This window comes from Mauremys mutica, chromosome 8 (genome assembly GCF_020497125.1).
Source record: "Mauremys mutica isolate MM-2020 ecotype Southern chromosome 8, ASM2049712v1, whole genome shotgun sequence".
Lineage (NCBI taxonomy): Eukaryota > Metazoa > Chordata > Testudines > Geoemydidae > Mauremys > Mauremys mutica.
The window spans coordinates 60,687,207-60,709,275 of record NC_059079.1 but is presented as its reverse complement, the minus strand read 5'-3'; the positions used below and the strand labels follow the sequence as shown (position 1 = coordinate 60,709,275).

Below are 22,069 nucleotides of genomic sequence, written 5' to 3'. Positions count from 1 at the left end.
GCAAAGACAAGAACAATACGAAACTGGATATGTAGCGTGCTGCAATAGGAGTCCAAGGCGGATTATCCAGTTCTGGAGCATGCAGAACAGGAGGCTGAGACAAACAGTCTAGCTATGGGGCATGTGGAATTGGAGCCTGAGATGAATAATCCCTTTAAAATAATGATCCAAAGGGGCAGCAACTTTCTTTTGTAAAGATAAATTATTCTGTTAGCTCCAACTCTGGAGGATGGTTTTGAGCCAGGAGTCTCCATTACCTCCCGTGTGTATCTTGGATCTCTTCTCCAGCCGGAGATTAGGCATGAGCATTATACCCCATCAGACAGCTGCTGACTTTACCTGTTGTGATGGAGCCCACTATGGGCTCGGAGCTGACCAAACCATGCACGGCCACCAGTGACACAATATACTCCGTAGATGGCTGCAAGCCAGACAGGGTGGCGTGTCTCTTGGTGGCATCTAGCATGACCTGCTTGGTCTCTTCCTTATCTCTGGGATTGTAGTTCAAGATAAACCTGTCTGCCGGAGGGGAGGGGTCACTCCAGGTGATGTTCAGGCTGGAGGAAGTCACATGAGAAAAGTGCAGCTGTGTGATTGGTCGGAACCCTGGAAACCAAAGAGAGGTGTTGCAAGTCTGTCACGGAATGGTTACACACAAGGGCAGGAGCGTTGCATATGACAAGACATCCGTCATACAGAATTAATAAGATAAAAGTCTCATTCAAGGAGCGTCCCAGGCAGAAATATGGCTACATGCTGAACCACTTCTCGCTGGGTTATGTTACTATGTGGCATGACGCTACTGTAAAATACTGGGATTCACTGCCCAGCAGTGTCAGATTGAGAGAGGCCAGCCCTGGTCTTTCCATTAACTTGAACCAGAGTTGAGAACAAGAGGAAAAGTGAGGAAAAAAGGGTTTCAACCAACAAAATAAGCTCCACCCAGAGACTACTGATACCTGCTGAGAGTGCAGGGGCACAATTTAAAGATTCACCAACAGCTTGAGTCATGCACCCCCTAAGCACACACACGCCTTACCCTCAGCGGCCCCTCCCTTCAGCTCCCAGCTGTTTGCTGTTGCCTCTCCCCACAGCCGCAGCTTGCAGCTCACCAGCTCCAGGATCTGCTGCACAGGGAGGGGGCTTAGCCAGCAACCCGTGGCAGAAATCTGGGGTGGGGGACACATGACCCCGCATGCCCCCCAATGCATCGCCTCTGGCTCTACCTACAATAGTCACCAGACACTCTCAGTGGATTGGGCAGATATTCAAAATCTGATTATATGTACTATCTTGGTTCCTTGAGCATGGGCTCTGCAAGTTCCTAGGGCCTGGCCCCGTTGACTGAGTCAAAAATGGAAGTGGAGGTATCTCACCAAGGCCACCCCACCATGGTGCTAGAATGTGACATCCCTCACAGTAGATGGTGTGGATCTGTGATCCCCCCACCTCTTTCTTACAGGCTTTCCCGAGCAATGACACAGTGAACGATGCTGCTATTTCAGTGATCATCACTGGGTATCCGAGTTCACCATACAGATGTATGGGCAGTTTACACCTCTTGGATGAGCTGTTCCAGACTCGGACTGACATCTCTGCATCAGTTATGCTCAGCTCACATTTGCATCCATAATAGCTAGAGACTTTTTTCCCGCCCCCCAAACAAAATATTGAGATTTGGGAGCACAAGATGTCAGGTCAGGAGATGTGCCAGCATGTTGCACCAATCTGAGCCCTGGCAGAGTTTGTCCCGGCCCCTCCCTACCTGTGAATGCATCCACTGTGGACTCCAAGCTCTGCTGACGGCCTCTCTCGGCAATGACTGAGATAGTATATTCTGTACCGGGATCCAGGTCTGAGAGTGTCAGCTCAGACTTATCCTTGGGTGCAGTCACCTCGGAGGCCATTCCGGAGGCTGGAGTGAAGGTGATGCGGTAATGGTCTATGGGGCCCTTGGCCTGGGTCCAGGCCAGGGAGATAGACGTGTCCGTGGAGGCTGTCACCACGAGGTTCCGAGGGCTGTCGAGCTCTGTAGGAGGAGACGATTATGAGGTAAATCAGTGGCTCTCAACCTTTCCAGATTACTGTACCTCTTTCAGGAGTCTGATTTGTCTTGCAAACCCCCACGTGTCACCCCACTTAAAAACTACTTGCTTACAAAATCAGACATGAAAAGACAAGTGTCACAGCACCCTATTTCTGAAAAATTGCTTACTTTCTAATTTTTACCATATAATTATAAAATAAACCTACTGGAATATAAATATTGTACTTACATTTCAGTGTATAGTATATAGAGCAGTATAAAGAAATCATTGTCTGTATGACATTTTAGTTTGTACTGACTTCGCTATGGCTTTTTATGTAACTGGTTGTAAAACTAGACAAATATTTAGATGAGTTGATGTACCCCCTGAAATACCTCTGAGTACCCCCAGGTTGAGAACCGCTGAGGTAAATTGTAATGCAAGCCACAGGGCTCAGCACACTGGAGTTGTGCTGGTTGAATTGTGTATACTACAGCCCAGGACACTGAGCAGGGCTGCTGAGCATTGCTGAATGGTGCATGGCTTCCAGGCGTGCCCAGAAGTGACTTTATGATAACAAGGGAGTCTCTGGTGTGTGAATCAGCTGAGAGGGGCAGGCAGGGAAGCTGGCTAGTGCTTTTGGTACATGAAATGACACTCCCCTAGTCACAAGACCTAAGCACACTTATGAAGACTGGGGCTACGGCTACACTAGAGAGATGACAGTGGCGTAGCTGCCAGCTCTCTAATGTAGCCACTATAAGCTGACAGGAGAGAGTTCTCCCATCAGCTTAACTACTCCAGCCCCCGCAAGCGTCGGTAGCTGTGTTAGCAGGAGAAGCATAGGCGTGGGAACTAGGAGTACGGGGGGTGCTGCAGCAGGTTTTATGCAGGGTCCCAACCCCACCCCTGGGGCTGTGCTCCTGGCCCCGCACGTGGGGTTCCGGCTGCCACCCCATGCCCGGGGCTCCGCTCCCAGCTCCACATGCAGGGTCCCGGCTGCTGGGCCCGCGCCCTCCTCCAGCCTTGGCTCCCTTACCCCGTCCAGGTCCCCTCTTCCTGTAGACAAGGCCTTGCTCCCGGCCCCAGCTTGGGGGGGGGCAGGGGGGCATGGACAGGGGTAAGGGGGCTGGCTTTCAGCATCCCTGCTAGTAAAAGTGTTCCAGCACCACTGAGGAGATGCTCTCCCACCGACATAGCGCAGTCCACATCGGCTCTTATGTCGCTCGGGGGGGGGAGTTATTTACCCCTCCCCAAGTGACATAAGTTATGCCGACTTAAACTGTAGTGTAGACACATCCTGTGACAGGTTAGCTGGCAGGATCCTATAGCTGAGGCTGCACCAGGCAGCATTGGCTCTCCCTGGCTCTGCACAAGATAAGGCTGGACATGGTTTAAAGGAAGCAGTGCTGTGCTCTAAGAATGATGCCAGTGAGTACCGTGCTGCACGTTTTATTTTGCGTGTTTATAGGGCTGTGATCTGACGGCACATGGAACTCACCGGTCCTCGCGTTCATGGTGGCTGGGATGCTCTGCTTGCTATCCATGACGGCTGATATCCCAATTCCATATTCGGTTCCTGGCACCAGATCTGCCAGCAGATACAAAAAAAGACAGGTTATGCTTATGTGTGGGTGCATGAGTGTGTGTGTATTACCAACCACATGATTGTATCTCCTTTGCTTTGCCTCACCCCCGGCATTCTCTCTTCACTATCAACCTTGTCATGGCAACTCCACGTTCTCCTGTTCTGTCTAAGACTCTAAGAGCGTATAAAGGGCACAGTATTTAGGGTATCTAGGTACTAAGGTTGCTGCTGAAAATTTTCCAATAAAACTATTTGGCAGTGCTGAATTATTTTCTGGGGTATCAAGTGCCATCTTCCGAGATGTCGCTAAAGTGAAGCAACTTAGGGAAATCTTAGGAGAAATTACCTCAGAAAACAACTTCATATTGTGAGAGTTCACGTGAACAAGTGTCCGAGGAAGCCATTGGCCAGGTGTAACGATTTCCGATGACCCTCCAAAGGCCGTGGAAGTGGAATCATGCTACATATTCTTGATCACCATCTGCTGGTGCCTTATCTATTAGCTATTTATATATGTACCCGGCCGCAGCTCCCTGCTGCTGCAGGCAGCCCAGAGCCCTTTGAATCCCGGCCACGGCTCTGGCGGCCGGGCTGGGACCAGGATTTAAAGGGCTCCGGGCTTCCCTCAGCGGCAGGAGCTCTGGGCCCTTTAAATCCCTGCCCCAGCCCTGCAAAGCTCAGGGTTCCCCCTGGCGGCCAGAGCCCCGGGCCCTTTAATTTGCCCCTGAGCCCCGGGGGGCTCCCAGGCACCTCTGCAGCTGGGAGCCCCTGGTTGATTTGAAGGCTCTGGGTCTCCCAGCCACAGCTGGTTCCCCAGGGCCTTTAAATCTTGAGAGGCCACGCCTCTTCCAGATGAGGCCACGCCCCCTCAGGACTCCGGCAGTACCGGTAAGTCCTGTAAATTACTTTCACCCCGGACTAAATGTTTGTGTAGACCAGCACTGAGTTAATATTTTAGATCCTGCTTTGAAAATAGAGAGCACTACAGAACTGTTAAGTCAACAAATAGCCATGTAAGTTGTGTCTTGATTTGAGCTGGAGCGGTTGGCTCTTTTGGGAGCACTGCATACATTGTTGGCTGGGGAAATTGGATTATTCTAACAAAGACAAGGCAATGTTTTTTAAAAGCAACTGTTGAGACCTGCTGTAGTCGCCTGTAAAAAGACAAAAATTCAGAGCGAGAGACTCAGCCAGAGAGAGATGGAAATGATAAGCTAGCTTTATTTGTTACCAAAATGATTTGACATCTAACATTGTCATCTGTGTTTCTTATTTTTGCGGTGTAGATGAAATGGTCTATAATTAATGAAGGAACAGTCTTTTGCTCAGAGAGCTGAAACAAGCAGGTCCTAGACAGTGGTAGGCACAACCTGTAATTTCTGACTCAGGAGATTGAAATCTAGCTAATTTCCTGGGCACCGATTCGCAGATCACTATTTTATCTCAGTGGAATATCTGATGGGTTTGTCTGTCACTTCCTTTTGGTTTCTGATGGGTTTCTCTCTCTCCTGCCTGGCCATTATTGATCTTTCCCATCAAGTTAGATAAAGCTGTAAAAAAACAGCAGCCAAGCAAAACTCATTTCCACAGAAGCAGCATTGCCAAAATGTGACACAGCTGCATGCGGGAGCCCTTATCTGGGGACAATCTCTGACCCCTCCCTGCCTTCTGTGGACTAAGAGGCAGGGAACATAGGCTGTATTCACTGCCACTGAACTGCTAGGTGGCCTTCAAGTCACATAATCTCTTTGGGCCTCTGTTTTCCCTGCCACCCTTTGCCTGTCTTGTCTATTTAGGTTGTACTCTCTTGTCTCTCTCACGACGCATTTGTGCAGCACCGAGCACAACGGAGCCCTGATCTCAGCGGGGGATTGTAAATGCTACTTTAATACAAGTAATAACGATCATTTAGGCACCAAAGTAAGTGTCATAATTGGGGCTGCTGGGTGCTGAGCCCTGTTGAAAATCTGGCCCCAATTGTGGGTGCTGAGTACTTGGAAATATGGCTCAAAGCTGCTTGGAAAATCTGGCCCATAGTGCTTGTAGGGATCTGTTCCATCGCTACTTCTCCATCTGCTCCCACCTTGATCAGGAAAGAGAGCATGGTCTGGTCACTGTTAAGGCCTAGGGCAGCAGGGAGGTCAGGGCTGGTGGTGTGGCATTCTCTCAGGTTCTGAGTAAGTGCTTAGAGTCCTCATAATCGGATTACAAAGTACTTCATTCTTTTCTCTGGCCAGCGGCACAAGGATAGGGAAGCTGAGCTGCTAATCCTTCACCAGCTCCAATTAGGCACTGCGTAATTAGTGAGGGGTGAACGAGGCATGTGGCCACTCCAGAGGTCCCATTCTGTGCACATTCCTTCTCAGCAAAATTATGAACAGGGGAACCCAACCCTTACCTACCCTTTTAACAGCTGCCAAAACGTTCCTCAACCACCCACCCCAACCCTGCATCCCCCACAGTGATAAGAGCACCAATCCCTGTGAGAACTATACATAATGGCAATCTCCTGACTTCCCACCCAGCCCTTGGAGTGTTGAGCCCATGACTCCTACCCACCCTCTTTGCCCCCATCTGTGTGTACAGAAAAAGGAGACTCCCAGGGCTACGTAAATGCCAGGGCCAGTGCTGCAAAAGGATCAGAGGTTTGGATAAGTACCACACCCGAATTAAGATACTGCATGCACCATACTCTCCAAACCACTTGGGTATGCAAAACTGGACTGGCAATCTGTCCATCTTGTGAGATTTCCAGTACTTCCTGCTACTTCCTGCTGGAAATACTAGGAGATGGCCTTTTCCTGTCCAGGTATGCTTCAGGAAGTGCGGAAGCACATGAAAGATTTTTTTTAAAAAGTGAAATAATAAACAGAAACTTCTGCCACCCCAGGGTCCTGAATTTCAAGGGCTGCTATGAGCTCTGAAGAGGCGTCGGAGAGCCAGCACCCCATAAACCATGCTGAAACTTTAAGGGTTGCAGCGTCCCCACCAGCAGGCTGTATCTGTACAAGAAGACAAGCAGTGGAGGCAGCCAGTTTCATGACAAGAGAGAGAGACAAAACAAACACTAAAAATAAATCCCCCATTAGGGCGGAACGTCCTTGCCAATGGAATTAAGGGAAACACGTTTCATACTTCTGTGTAGCACAGAGATGCAGAACAGACCAGCTACTGAATCTGTGCAGCACCTGAGTGCTGCTTTCCCAAGCAGTTAAACAGAGGTGAGTAATATCTTCTCCCCCGGCTCCTTCCTTTCCTACTCAGGATAAGGAATCCTCCAAGGCCAATGTGTGGTTGTGTATGAGGATGAGTGATGGACAACAGTTCCACGCCAGTCTCTGCACTAGAGCTGGCCAAAAAACAGGGAGGGAGTTGGCCAAAGATTATGAATAACTGTCAAGGTTGTTTTTGTTTTGCCAGTTTTCAAAAGAAATGGTGTTTTCAGTTATTGGACTTTTTTTTGCAAAAATGTTCAGGTTTGGAATTTTTAATTTGCTCTTCTATCTCCCCTGTTTCCATTTTTGCCACTGCAAAGGGGAAGGAAGAGAGACTGAGGCAAGGAAGGGAGGGTCTAAAGGATCAGCGAAGGACCAAATAAAAAATGACAAATGTGTGTTTTTCGATTTCATAGGGGGAAAATTAAAATTAAAAAATTCCCCACAACAGTTTCTGATTTTGAAAAAAGACTAGTGTCCAACTAAAATGTTTAATTCCAGTACCTACCCTGCTCGTTTGCCAGAGTCACAGAAGTGATCTTCAGTCCTTTCTACTCCACAGCTCTGTCTGGGCCAGATCCTTGGCTGATGTGAAGAGAGCCCAATGGAGTTACACCAATTTACATCAGCTGAGGATCTTGCCTTAAGCGTCTATTAATTTTCATTGCTGCCAGCCCTGGCAGCTAATAAAGCTATAGGAGAGGGAGCCGGAGTATGTTCTGGATCATGTATCATCAACAGACTGGTTAACGGAGTTCTGTTTGCAGAACCTCGATTACTGTGAGGCAGTGCTAGAAAGGAAGGACACAGCTTGACTTTCAGATCCCAGGCTTGGGTTACAGGGATAGCACCTAAGAAGCCCTACTTTCACCTTCAAATGGAGCAAAGCTGGCAGGCACCCTCATGAGACAATTGCATGGGGCCCACTGTGGGAAAGAACTGATTTTCCATGTGTGTTGTAGGAGATGGGCATAAGCTAGTTCACTAAACCGGCCACTTGGTGGCAATGCCATTCCACACACCAGGTTCTCCCCTAGCCCAACAAAAACAGCTGGACTGTGAAATCATTGGGCACCTTGGCACACATGGCACTGGTATATCAGTATCCAGATGTGGGGATGAGCAGTAGCTAAGACTTAGGCCAAAGGCAAAGATCATTAGATTAGGAGATATCCTGTGTCACTGGGCTGGCTTTAAGTGTAGGCTGACCAAGAGGCTTCGTTTCAGGGGGCACCGTGATGCTGGCTGGAATTCAGCTGCAGGAGGAAGCCATCTGGCCAGAAGACCCCGTGTGCTGTGATCCCCTCCCAAAATCATGTGCTGCAAGAAGAGTCCGAATGGCCAGCAGGCAGGTCCCCTACTCTACTCAGGGAGGAGGAAATGGAGACCAACAGGCTGCAGGAAAAGAGAGACAGGAGGGGAACTTGGGAAGGGAAAGAGATGGAGGGCTTAGGGGAGAGCCTGAAATATTCTTTAGTCAGGTGTCAGCCCACCTAGGGCTGATTCCACTGGGGAATTTGGTTCCCTCCGTGCGAACATACAATTTTTTCTTCACTGCAGCACCCAGCAATGTACTGGATAAACTCAGAAGCACAGCACTTTCCAGAGAGTAATGAAGATAACTCTATTTTCCAGGCAACCGATGGCAACATTACAGCCCCATCCAAATAGCTACATCACTGCTTTCCCTCCAGAGGCCATCCTACTGCCCACTGCGCATGGTGTGCTGAATCCTGGCTAGAGCTGCAGCGGTAGTGGGTGTTGGTATCCCAGGGGCTGGGCAGGCTGATGGGGTAGCTGAAGGCAAATGCTGTTACTAGCAGCATAAAACCTGATCCAGTTCTCTCGCTCTGCATCCCCCACAAAACAAGGAAGAGTTGCACGTTGACAGGGCCAGCAGGATGTTCCTTGAAACTCAGTTCTCTCCTGCTTCGAGTGCCTGGAGGCATGAATGCAAGGCCACCTACATAGAGCTCTTTGCGGCAGCAGAACGTCTTCTCTTCAAGCTCTCCACCATCTGCTCCTCACTGCACTCTGACTCCAATCCCGTTAGACTCCCTTCGGGGGTAGGGAGGGGAATGAGAGAAGCACTGTTAGCCTTGGCCGTTATTTGGCTGGGAGCTCTCTAGGGTAACCTCCGATGCTGAGGAAGTGAAGTTAGATATTCAGCAGAAGCCACGCATTCCCCTGGAATCAGCGGTGGTGCAGTGCTCAGTCATGGTGTTAGGAGTCCTGTGCTGGTGCACGTACTAGCATTTGGGTGGCATGTCATCCCCAGCTGTGATCCTTGTAGATGTTATGACACTCATTGCAAAAGTAGGAACATTAGCTCTAGAGACCTGCTCAGCTTCTAGTTTGGCTAATTACCTTCTGCTGACCTAAATTCTTCCCACAGTTTAAGTGGATACTGCTAGTCATCTTCCCTTCCCTCCCCCAGCGGAGGTACAGTGTGGCTGTGCTGTTAAAGAGCTGCCAGACTTCAGTGATGGGCAAAGTGATTCCTCTCTGTCAGTTGCAGTGATTTCTGTTATAACAGAGCAGTGTTTTACTGTGCTATAATTACATTGTATTTGTTTTCCTTATATGGTGCCCTGAGGCTTTCCAGGAGAGTTGGAATATGATGATGATGATGATGATGGAAGAAAGACTCTATATAAAAATGAGTCACTTACATTGAGTCAGCTTCCAACTCTCTGGAGTTGAGACATGTGAAGGAAGAGTAACTGAAGAGCAAGGGGAAAGAATCATTACAGAGAGTGCTAAAGGACAGTGCTCCCTTGGGACACAAGGTGGGTGGGGTAATAGCTTTGATTGGACCAACTGCTATTGGTGAGAGATACAAGCTTTCGAGCTTGCACAGAGCTCTAAGTTTCTCAGACCTGAAGAAATGCTCTATGTAAGCTCGGAGGCTTGTCTCTTTCATCAACATAAGTTGGTCCAATCAAAGCCATAACCTCACCCTCCTTCTCTCTTGACTATCCTGGGGCTGACATGGCTACAATACCGGAGCTACCTAGGAACACATTCTTAACACGATCCAGAGTGAAATCTCTTAGCACTGTATAGGAGACTGGTAATGGTGGAAACACCGTTGCAATATGAGGATAATTCTGGCCTCTGCATTGTGTAAAGGAGATCATCAATATGGGGGAAACACTAACCAGGGCCTTTCAAAGATCTGGATGCCTTCTTTGAAGAGGCTAGAGAGAGACCTGATCCAAGACCCCGAATCTGAACCCCTTTGGGTTTGAAGGGAGATTTGAGTACAGATCCAGTTTCAGTTCTGGCCATCTCAGCTAGAGACGCTAGGTTGGGATTCATGGGAAAGAGTGGATTAACAGGTGACCTTGTGGAAGGAAACATGTTTCTGAGGGGAACAGAAAGCCTAGCTGTTATGAAACTTCTGGTGCTGATATTAACGGCAAGAACAAAGGGTGCCAGCTAAACCTGGGGAGATGTCATACCCTGCAGAATTCCAGGTGGAATTTCTTTACATGGAACAACTAGAGGAAGACTCTAAGACCCTTTACTCTCTATATAACCCTTTCAGTTGAATCTATCCGTCATCAACATTGTCCTCAGTATGGGTCTGATCCAAAGCCCGGAAAGGCTCCCATTGATTCCAACAGGCTATGAATCAGGCCCCAACTCCATGTAGAATTTGGGGCCTAAATGACCTTGGCAGCATCCCTTTAGTATAAGGAGTGGACTCACCATGGCAACAACATGGAAAACACCTATAAAGAATTTACAAAGGAATTGGACAAATGAAATAGCCCTGGGGTGAGATGCAATCTCTTCAGTTGCTGAGGTAATGGACTTTTGGTGCTTGCCTCTCTTCACTGTCCATAATTTCCTGTCTCGGAATCATAGACAGAAAATAGATTCTTCATCCAGACTTACCCTCTAGTGCCAGCTTGTGCCTTATGATTTTTACCATTATAAATATTTGCATTGTGGAAACACCTAGATGCTCCAGCTGAGATCAGAGGCTCACTGTGCTAAGTGCTGCACAGACACATTGACAAGCCATTCCCTGCCTCAAAGAGCTAAGAATCCAAACAGACAAGACAGACCAAAGGGTTGGGGGAGGAAGTGTTGTTATTCCCTACAATAGACCGATCTAAGATTTTGTTTGGTTTAGTTTTCAGTGTCTCAGGCTCTCCAGAGAGGCCATTTGACACCACCAGCCTGTTCTCTTTAAGCCTGTCGCAGTTCTTCAGCATGTCTCTCAAGCCTTCCTTCTCCACAAATGCATGCCCCGGAAACCCCTTTATTGTATTTGCTTTAATTGGCTTTACTTGGCAACAGCTCTCAGTGAAATATTTCAGTAACAGATTCTGCTCTTAATTACATAGAGGTAAATCCAGACTGACTCCATGGGGTGGATGATATTCATGTCAAGGGAGTAACAACAGATTTACACCAGTGTAATTGACAGCAGAATTAGGCCCATTTGCAGAACTTATCTTTCACTGCTTGCTTGCAAAGGTAGTAAACGTCTCTGAAGAAAGCTGGCAGGTAAGTTATGTTAACATGGTTTCATGAGTCTGTGAAGTCTCCCTCTAATCAAATTCTGCTTCTCAAGGCAGTTGCCCTCATGAAATGCAGCAAAAATGACATCTAATATTGTATTTTTCGCACACTTCATTGTCACACTCACTGCTCTAATTGCTTTCCGGCCCTGCAGTCTTTTTTGTGATTAATTCTGTTGTGTTTGCAACTTTCCAACCGAGCAGAGTCTGACCTGGGCTTTCCCAAAAAATCACTCGGTTTGCCCAGAACCAGATGCCACAGACACATGAGGGTTCCAGCTAGACAAGTGCCAGATCACCGGGGTATCCACTAGATAGATGTCAGAGATGCAGGAGGGTACCATGGATACTGCATGGTCTTGTGTGCAGGGCAAGACCTGGCAGAGGTGTGGCTTCACTGCTATTTTTAGCCATGCTTGCTAGATCAAAGCTAGTTCGGGTATGTCTACACGTGCTGCAACACACTTCCTGACTGCTGTGTAGACATACCCTAAGTCTCACCAGTGTCAATCAGGAAACTCCACTGAAGTCAGTGATGGGCGAATCAGGCCCAAGTTGTCTCAAGAGCATCTCAGTACATAGGGAGTCGGATGGAAGAAGCTGTATGTTGCATGGGCTTGGTCTCCCTCCCTGGTCTCCTGAATGGGGCCCAGTGCATGGAGAAAAACAGGCTGCCCAGCATCCATGTAGATCCTGGCATGTCCACAGAGGGATTTACCTGTGAGGGTGGCCCGGGTTGTCAGGCCAGCGTTCCGCGGCACCAGCACCTCGTGGTACTGCTCGCCTGCTAGCGTGCTGTACACCACCCTGTAGTTCTGCACCTCCGCCTCACTGTTGTCCCACTCCAGTTCCAGGCTGGCCAATGTTCGCAAGCCCACCCGGAGGTTCTTGGGTGCATCGATCTCTATATAAGATAAGAAAACAAATGCAGTTCCATCTGCCAGGACTGCCCCCATCTGCAGCTGAGGAAATGCTTTCATGTGTTGGCAAGGAATCCAAGCTGTGTTATTGTGAGACCATGGTATTCTACCACCCCAGACACTAACCACGATCTAACCTGCAGGGAGGTGCACGTGCTGAGCTGTGTGGCTATCAAGGTATTCATATGATCCCTGTCTCTGTGGTAGCTAGCCCCTTACATTAATTCATAGATTTTAAGGTCAGAAGGCTCTATTGTGATCATCTAGTCTGGCCTCCTGCATAGCACAGGCCAGTGAATGGAGATGGACAGTAGAGCATCTCTTTTGTAAAAAGACACCCAATTTTGATTGAAAGAGTTCAGGTGATGGCGAATGCACCACATCCCTCAATAAATTGTTCCAATGATGAATTACCCTCGCTGTGGTTTTTTTTTAAAGCATGTTGAAATTGAATCCACCCAATACCTCAACGAGGTAAGGAATTATTATTATTCCCATTTTACAGATGGGGAAACTGAGGCACAGTAAGGCAAAAAGTCTATGGTGGAGCCAAGATTTGAACCCAGGACTCCTCCTGAGTGCCTTAACCACAAGATCTCATGGCTCACCACAGACTCATAGACAGGTAAATCCTGCCTTGATAGCATGTCTTGTTGTTTAGCACTGCTACATATTACTGTACATATTGTACCAAATTCTGCCCTCATTTATACTCATGCAACCCTATTCTGATCAACAGGATTGTACAGGTAGAGCTGAGGGCAGGATTTGGCCATTTTATATCCAGGGTATAACTATTTTTCGGTTCACAGGTAAAATTATACTCAGTAGATCCCATCTAACTATTTTGTTTTTGGAGGGATTTTTTGATCATAACAACTCATAGCGATAATACAAGGAAAGGCAAATTCAGCAAACTGATAGCACTGTACATCTCATTCTAAATATATACAGTAGAGACACTACAGTTACTGTCATAGAAGCACTGGTATCCACTGATAATATATATGACAGGTAATTTATAAACCATAAAATAGCACTGAAATATGCTCTCTAGCTTCTCCTTTATGGCACGGTAAATTAAACCTGTTAGCCATCCACAGGCTTAGCATTAATTAAAGGTTTACCGACCGGTTAGAGTATTCATATAAAGTATCAAAATAAAATAACCAAATTTTTAACTGTGTCACTTTCAGTTGCTTGATGGCAGATTGTCTCAGGTCGCCCTTCCCCCATCTCCTGTCTCTCAGTTTGAATAGCTATAGATGGGGCCATTTTTTTTCAAAAAATGGGTGTCTAAAGTTAGGCTCCTAACGCCTCCTTCTTTAGGCATCTAAAGAGGTGCTCTTATATTCTAAAGTACTTAGCTTCCAGTAGTTTAGTGCTTTTGAAAAATCAGGTGACTTATTTAGGTTCTTAAATGTGGATTTAGGAGTCTAATTTCCATTTTTGCATATCTTGGTTATGGGCTCAAACTAATCTGAAGACCTGAATGTTCTTTGAACTGGCAGGGGCTGGCTCCTATCACTGTAATAACCCAAACCCATGCCCTTGTGGTGTGCTTACATACTACGGGGATGTGGGCTGTACTAAAACATAGGTCTGAACTTTGGGAAAATGCAGCTCTGGATCCAGGCGCACAATGTACACTCATGGAAGTTAATTCCTGTACCTTGTTGCATCTTGCAACAAATCAATATCTCTGGGTTACAGAGCATTACCTTAATGCAATACTTGCTGGGCAAAAATCAGCATAGCTCCATTGATTTCAATATAACTACACCGATTTATACAAGCTGAGAATCTAAACCATTGTATTACACTGCAGACCTAGATTTTTTTTCTCCTGCCAAATACATATTGCAAATAGGACAGGCAAACAGATTCTGTCGATAGAAAGAGAGACAAGTACGTACTGTAAAATTCTGATAGATGAGTATATACTGTAGAGGGAAACATACAGAGATACCATACAGATCTGTCAGAGTAGAAAAATCCTTCACCCAAGAAGTATTTACCCTGATACTATGCAGAATCAGAGATTATGCAGTGAGTCAGAGAGTCACAGTACAATCGGCTTATATCGAAGGCTGTCATAAGACAGGTCTCATGGAGCTCAGTGGTGTTGGTTCAGCTATGCGCATACAGGCAGCAGATGGCAGTGGAGGAGTGAGACGTTGTGTCTGGTCACTGCTCTAGTAAGAGGAGAAGACACTGGGCGTGATCCTGAAGGAAAGAGGCTCTACTCCCGTTATGAGTAGAGGAAGTGCGTTTAGTGTGGCAGCGTCTGTCTGGCAGTCCATTGTGTTAAAGCCAGTTGCCTACCCAGTCTGTCAGTCCATGAACTAGCCAGCTAGCTGGGTGTGTCTGTCAGTCAGGGCATTGGCCTGTTTGTGGGGGCAGTCAGTGAAGGCCCTGATAAGTCTGTCAGAAAGGGAATCAATCTATTTGTGAGGGCAGCTGGGTGTCAGCCTGTGCATCACAGATTCAAGTCAATCTGTTCGTCCGTCATCCAGTGAGTCAACCTATTTGTTGTGTGGGTCTCTTGATGGCTGGCTGCGTAGTGGACTAAGACTCTAGCTAGCCTTTTAAATGGCACCGACGTACCTGTTGTGAAGGTGGTGACAGCAGGGTCACTCTCGTTGGTCCCTCGGACCCCGGAGATAGAGACTTCGTACTGTGAGCCGGGCCTCAGGGCCTGCATCGAGTACTGGCTCAGGGGAGGCTGCAGTCGGAACATGGTCTTCCCTCCTTCACCATTCACCAGGCCATACTTCAGCAGGATGTAGTCTACTTTAGCTCGGGGTGGGGTCCACTCCACGAAGGCCACCGTGTCTGAAACGTCTCGCACCAGGATTTGGGTTGGCCCATCAATTACTGGACACCAAAGAAGCATGTTAGTTCAGGGAGTTAAACACAGACAGAAAACATGTCAATTGCTTGGCATCTGGCCCTGGGGAAAGAGAGGGCACAGTGTCGCTACATCTGATATTTGAAATGGCCCATCACCACTTTCAACCTAGTATCCGGGCAATAGCAGGAGGACAAAAACTAATGTGAGTTGTGACCCAAGATCCCAGCTCAGGGTCTGTGGATGAGAGAGAGGCCACCAGGCTATGCCATGCTGGCTAGATGAGTTGTTTGTGGCTGCCAAGCAATAGGATGTAGGGGAAGGGGTCTGTTAAAGGGTGGATAGATCTGAATAGATTCTTGGGTTTGGTTCAGGTTTAGGGTGTTCATGGGAACCTTCTTCCGATATGCCAAGATTCATATGGAGTGGGACTAAACCAAGAAGAGTAAGCCATACATCATAGATTCCAAGGCCAGAAGGGACCATTGTGACCATCTAATCTGGCCTCCTGTATAGCAGAGGCCAGAGAACTTCCCTGAATCAATTCCTGTTTGAACTAAAGCAGATCTTTTAGAAAAAGATTTAAAAATCTATCTTGATTTAAAAATTCCCACAGATGGAGAACCCTCCACAACTCTCAGTAAGTTGTTCCAAATATTAATTGCCCTCACTAGTCTGAATTTGTCTAGCTTCAACATATAGCCGTTCTATCTTGTCAGACCTTTTTCTGCTAGGCTGAAGAGTTCTGTTACCCATGTCAGTTATTATAGACTGTGATCAAGTCACCCCTTAACTTTCTCTTTGTTAAACTAAACAAATTCAACTCCTGTGCAATCTTTCACTATACGGCAGGTTTTCCAAACATCTAATCATTCTCATGGCTCTTCTCTGAACCTTCTCCAATTTATCAGCATCCTTCTTGAATTGTGGACTCAAGAACTGGACAGTGTTCCAACAGTGGTCACACCAGTGCCAAATACAGAGAAAATATCATCTCCCTACTCCTACTCAATATTCCCCTGTTTCTACATCCAAGGATCGTATTAGCCCCTTTGGCCAACAGTGTTGCATGGGAAGCTCATGTTCAGCTGATTATCCACCATTACCACTAAGTTCTTTTCAGAGTTGCTGCTTTCCAGGATAGAGTCCCCCATTCTGTAAGTAAAGCCTGCATTATTTAGTCCCAGATGTATGATCTTACATTTGGTCATATTAAAATGCATATTCTTTGAGATCCAGATCGCTCTGTATCAACGACCTCTTCTCTTCATTATTTACTGCTTCCCCTATCTTTGTGTCATCTGTAACCTTTACCAGTATGACTTTATGTTTTCTTCCAGGTCTTTGATAAAAATGTTAAATAGTCTAGGGCCAAGAACTGATCCCTGCAGGACCCTCCTAGAAACATCCAGGCTTAATGATAATTCCCCATTTACAATTACATTTTGGCACCTGTCAGCCAATTTTTAATAATCTGTGGATTTCCAGTGTGCTGAAAATATGAGAAGAGTTGAGAAAACAACTAGCACTTTCAAGAGACTTTTCAAAGCTTGACATTAGTTACAATATCCCAGAGGTTCTACCCATCCTTTACAAAGAGAGAGGAGTTGTAGCCAGATCTCTAGAGCTTGGAATAATTGGGCTTGAACTTTCAAGAGAGAAGGAATACCTCCTGGGATTTCCATTGCTCCCTGTTTGATCTGGAAATCCCACAAGGTTATGTTGACATTTCTACTTCCTCTCTTAGAAGAAATCCAGAAGTGCAGGGACCACATGGAAATAAAAAATAATCTAAAGAAAAAAGTTACCCGGTGAAAAGTTTGGGTTCAAATTCTGGGTTGATGCTGTTTGATTCTAGCTGCTCAGGAGCCAAGCATCTCTGTATTGTTCATGTACTGTAGCAGCATTAACATGCAGTGCCTGCTGCACAGCCAGTTCTGAGATTTATTTTCTACCTGGGGATCTGAGATCTATAATTCAGGTTCATATTGTATGGGGGCTTGTTTGTTTGTTAGTTTTACTAGTGACAGCCTAAATTGTATTCTGTAATTAGTACTAAATGTGCTGGCCTTTTAAGCCAGGGTTTAGTTAGTGCAAAGCAAATGTGGTATTTTTTTTAAGTGAGTTTTGTATGTTGGACAGGTTTCATTGGATAATAAACATGTACTGAATATCTAGATCTTCAGAGGGGGCTGAGGTGTTGGGGTGATCTAAGAGGTTTCTACACACACAGTTATTCTAAAATAGCTCTTCCTGATTAACTGCAGATGTGGATGCTCTTATTCCAGAACAGGGAATCTTATTCCAAATTAGTTTAGTGGATTAAGATTGTCGGTGTTATATTAATGGGGCAATGCCTCCAAGTCCTGCATGGTTTTCTGCTTAGGTGGATAGACTAATTATTGGCTAAAAAAATCAACAGTTTTCAGCCATGGAAATTGCTGTTGCTACTGCAGAAAATGCTGAGCTTGCATTTTTGGCTTGGATTTTCAAAGCTGCCTAAGAGGGTTAGGTTCCCAAACCTCAGTGAAATTCAATGGGATTTGGGCATCTAGCTCCCTTATGCAGCTTTGAAAATACCAGCCTCCGTGTGAACATTTAACATGGGAGTGTTAATGGACTGTAACCTGGTCAGCAGTCTGTCTCGAATCTGGTGAATTCCTTGTGACCAGAGCTGGGCAAAACTTCAGTGAAGAAAGTTTGAACTACACTGGTTCCAGCCACACCAACTGGGGTTTCTGAAAGGTTGGTGCACCTGGACTGCACTATGGCTTTGAGTGGAAAATCCTGTTTCTGCTCAAAACAAGAAAAGTTTTGGATGTTTCAGCTGAGCTTCACGCTGAGATTTTGGGTTCATTGCAACTTAAAACCAAACGGATGGGGTTCCACCCTCCCATGAACCAAAACAGAACAGAAAGGCTTGCATTAGAGATGGTCAACCAAATCTCCAGATTCAGAAATCTCTGAAGCTTTAAGAGCAGTCATATTCAGATCCAGACTCTGTGGCTGACTCCTCTCTGTATAATGGGCCAAGCCAAACCAACCCCCCAGATTTAAACCCCCACATGCTGGGAAAGCTGGGATCCAGCAGCTTGAACCCATCTCTTTGCAGTTGGAGCCTATCAAGAACCACATATTGTTGAGTTCGAGGAGGGGATTGTGGGGTGAAATTCTGTGGCTTGTGTTTTGCCAGAGGCCCTTCTGGCCTGAAGATTTATGAATCTACTAATCTACTTTGCACGATCCCTTATGAACTGAAAGCACTGTGAGTTTGAGGCTGCTCTATGTGTAACAGCTTCACTAGTTAGGGGAAGGAAAACATTTAGTCATGACCAGTAGGTGTCTCTGTTAAGCCATGTTACACAAGCAGCTGCCAAACACACAAACAAAGCAATAGGAAAGAATTTGTGTTTATTTGCGGAGATCAAGTAGACTAACATCTGCAGGAAGATGATAGATTCTCTCCTCTAATGTTAGAAAGACCCTCCTGTGCTGACTGTAGAGACCTCTCCGTTATACTGTGCTTTTTAGGATAACTTTCCTAGGAGCCCTTCAGTCTCCAGCTCCATTAAAGCCCGAGTCAGCAACCTCATTAGAACACGCCTCTTTGTAACCTTCACAGAGCTGTTTAAATGTGTGTTTCTGTTTGTAAATGTTGTGGCCAGAGGGAGCTATCTGACTGGCTTGGAAGGATTCAGAGTGAGAACTTAGATATGTGCTTTGCCCAGTGTTACCTTTGACTCAGCAATGAAAGGGTTAATTGGCTCTCGGTGTACACACCTGGAGACTCTAATCTCGTCTGTCTGCGGGGGAAACTGGTGGGCTTGTGGCTGGCATAAAAATTGGTTCTGAAGAGACCTGAGTCCATCAATGTGAAGCTGGGAATGACGATTATCTGTTCTGTTCACTCCCTCTGGGGCACCTGGCATTGGCCACTGTCGGAAGATGAGATGGTGGGCTAGAGGGACCTTTGGTCTGACCCAGTATGGTCGTTCTTATGTTCAGCACCTCCCAGGATTTGGATCTTAACGTGTTATCTGGGTGTGCTGGTGGTCTACACTGGTACAAGCGCTTTTGGGGAACTGGGAACACTCCAACCTCAGGTGCCTAAGGTGAGATCACTAGAGGGGGGAAACTTACTTGGACAGAACAATAATTGATCTGAGCCTTCACTTAGAACCCAAACTGGTCCTTGTTTGAGCTCAGTTAACATTTCTCCATGTTTTCCCTACACGAGCATCAGGCCAGGAGTGGGGGGAATTGTATCTATCTAGCAGGGCCGGCTCCAGACCCTAGCGTGCCAAGCGCGTGCTTGGGGCGGCATGCCGCGGGGGGCGCTCTGCCGGTCCTGGGAGGGTGGCAGGCGGCTCCGGTGGACCTCCCGCAGGAGTGCCTGCGGAGGGTCCGCTGGTCCCGCGGCTCCGGTGGACCTCTTGCAGGCATGCCTGCGGATGCTCCACCGGAGCCGCGGGACCAGCGGACCCTCCGCAGGCACGTCTGCAGGAGGTCCACCGGAGCTGCGAGACCGGCGACCGCCAGAGCGCCCCCCGCAGCGTGCCGCCATGCTTGGGGCGGCGAAATTCGTAGAGCCGCCCCTGCTAGCTAGGGTCAGATAGTTATCCCAGTCTGTAAGTTTGTTCCTACATGGGTCCTGGAGCTTTGAGCCCAGGAACTACAGTTCCCAGGATGCACTGGGGAGTCTGGGGGAGAAAGGAGAAGGAAAGGAAGCATGTGAGTTCTATGCAACAGTGAGGGGAATTAATTTTCCCTTTGCTGTTGTCAAGCTCACTGAGTCTTCCGTAAAGGGGTTTAGGTACAAAAGAAGTGTCAAAATACTGGGAGAGGGGCTGTTCTTGCAGTGCTTCTGCACCCAGTTTCAGCCCACATGGAATTGGATCGTTCACTTAAGCCCCCAGATTTCTGGGCATTTGTTTAACCCAAATCATCATTCAGTTTAGAAGTTCATCCATCTTTAGTGTGTCTTTGAGACTGAAATTGTACAGCTCAGTCAGGTGTTATTAGCATAACTGGGCCTGTGCCACAGAATTTGCATTTGTGTCTGACTTTCCCCCAAGTTCAAAGTGGGAGGATTTGACTCTGATGTTCCAGTCCAGAGCTGTCATTAATTATTACTTTCCTTGTAGAAATGATGTAGACCGAAGTAATCCCTGTTGTAAGTCAATGGTGTTACTCCATGGGTGAATTTGCCCTCTGAGTTTATCTAGCAGAGAGTAAATCCAGTGTTGCAAGTTACCCTTGATAAGGAGGGTGTATTTGGATAAAATGATCAGAATCCTCACCTGACCCTCCAAGCAAACCCAAACCTGCATCTTTTCAGAGGTTAAAAACGTTTCAGTTTTAAGCCAATGGAGCTACACTGATTTACACCAGCTGGGGATTTGGCCCATAGTTTGACTGTATTGTTGGTGAAAGATGTATGAACAAAACCCTGGGGACTGAATTCTTCTTGTTACCCAGGGAACTAGTACAACATTGGCAGCAGAAATGTAAACTACCCCACACCCACCCATCAATGTGCCCCTGCCATGCTCTGGTGGGACCACCTCTAATGGTGAGCAGGGCCGGCTCCAGATCCCAGCGCGCCAAGTGCGTGCTTGGGGCGGCATGCTGCTGGGGGCGCTCTGCCTGTCGCCGGGAGGGCGGCAGGCGGCTCCGGTGGACCTCCCGCAGGCGTGTCTGCGGAGGGTCCGCTGGTCCCACGGCTCCGGTGGACCTCCCGCAGACGTGCCTGCAGATGCTCCACCGGAACCACGGGACCAGCGGACCCTCTGCAGGCATGTCTGCAGAAGGTCCACCGGAGCCGCGGGACCGGCGACCACCAGAGCGCCCCCCGCGGCGTGCCGCCGTGCTTGGGGCGGCGAAATTCCTAGAGCCGCCCCTGATGGTGAGAGGGGAGTTCAGTCTCCAGGGCCTATTCATTCCTTGGTTCCTCTGATGAAACTGCCAATTAATGCCAATTGTGTTGGTGTTTTCTGTGATATGAACGCACATCCGCTGGGATCTGTATTGAGACCAGCACCTCATTTCACTTGGCTCGAATGATCCCAACTCTCAGGTGATACCAGCCTTCAGCCTGTGCCAAACTGGATTAGATCTGACCTGCTGATTTGGAGGTGAAAGGATAGCTACACAAGACTGGGACCATGCCCTGTTCTGGGTCTGGAAAGAGCATGCCCGAGGGCTAAAGGATGGAGTCACTCACAGGTGGAGATGCTGTCGGAGGTTGGGGGGCTCCTGGCTTGCTCCTTGAGGGCTACCACATTGACGATGTATTCTTCCCCAGGCTTCAGTCCTGTCTGGTTAAAAGTGGTGACACTGCTAGGAAGCTGTGCGATGACTCCACCTTCGTTGTTCTAGGGAGATTAAAAAAGAAATCCGCACAAAAAGTTGGGGAGGGGGGAGTCTGAAACTGGTAACGTATTAAAAGGATGTAGTAGTTGGAGAAGATAATGGGGTTAGATGCCAGTCAACATGGCCCCAAATATAGAGGATCAACAATCACTGGGGATAATGTACCCACCTGGGGAAAACTTACATACTCCCTGCATGTCTGTTTCATAAGTGACCCTTATTCACAGTAGTGACATCTTACTCATTCAATTATTCCCATTGTTTTCAATGGGCCTGAAGGTCTGGGGAAGTGCTCATAAATGTGCATAAGGGCTGTACAGTCTGTCCAAAAGATATTACATGCCTCAGGATGGGCGGACTCTTTTGCCAAGCGTCCCAATGCCCCCGCGCAGCCAGCAGTGGCTCACAGAATCAGATGCAGCTCATGCCGCTCACCCCTCAGTTGTTGCTTCCAGATGGCTGGTGGGCAGACAGCATTTTTCTCAATTCCCGTTTTTATCTAGTGTGCATGTGTGCGCATGTTCAAGCTGGTAGAGCGACTCCACGTGAGAACAGGCAGTG

General features: G+C 47.5%; 1 protein-coding gene across 3 annotated transcripts in view; it reads right to left on the bottom strand.

Moving 5' to 3' along the window:
* TNR (tenascin R) overlaps nt 1–22,069 on the bottom strand; it is a 355,079-nt gene that overhangs the window by 24,024 nt on the left and 308,986 nt on the right. For all 3 annotated transcript variants that reach the window (XM_045027168.1, XM_045027167.1, XM_045027169.1), the window contains 6 exons: nt 21,360–21,510; nt 14,893–15,162; nt 12,084–12,269; nt 3,529–3,618; nt 1,766–2,029; nt 340–606 (listed from right to left, as the gene is read on the bottom strand). In XM_045027168.1, coding sequence (XP_044883103.1) covers nt 340–606; nt 1,766–2,029; nt 3,529–3,618; nt 12,084–12,269; nt 14,893–15,162; nt 21,360–21,510 — 1,228 coding nt within the window. The remainder of the gene's footprint in view (nt 1–339; nt 607–1,765; nt 2,030–3,528; nt 3,619–12,083; nt 12,270–14,892; nt 15,163–21,359; nt 21,511–22,069) is intronic.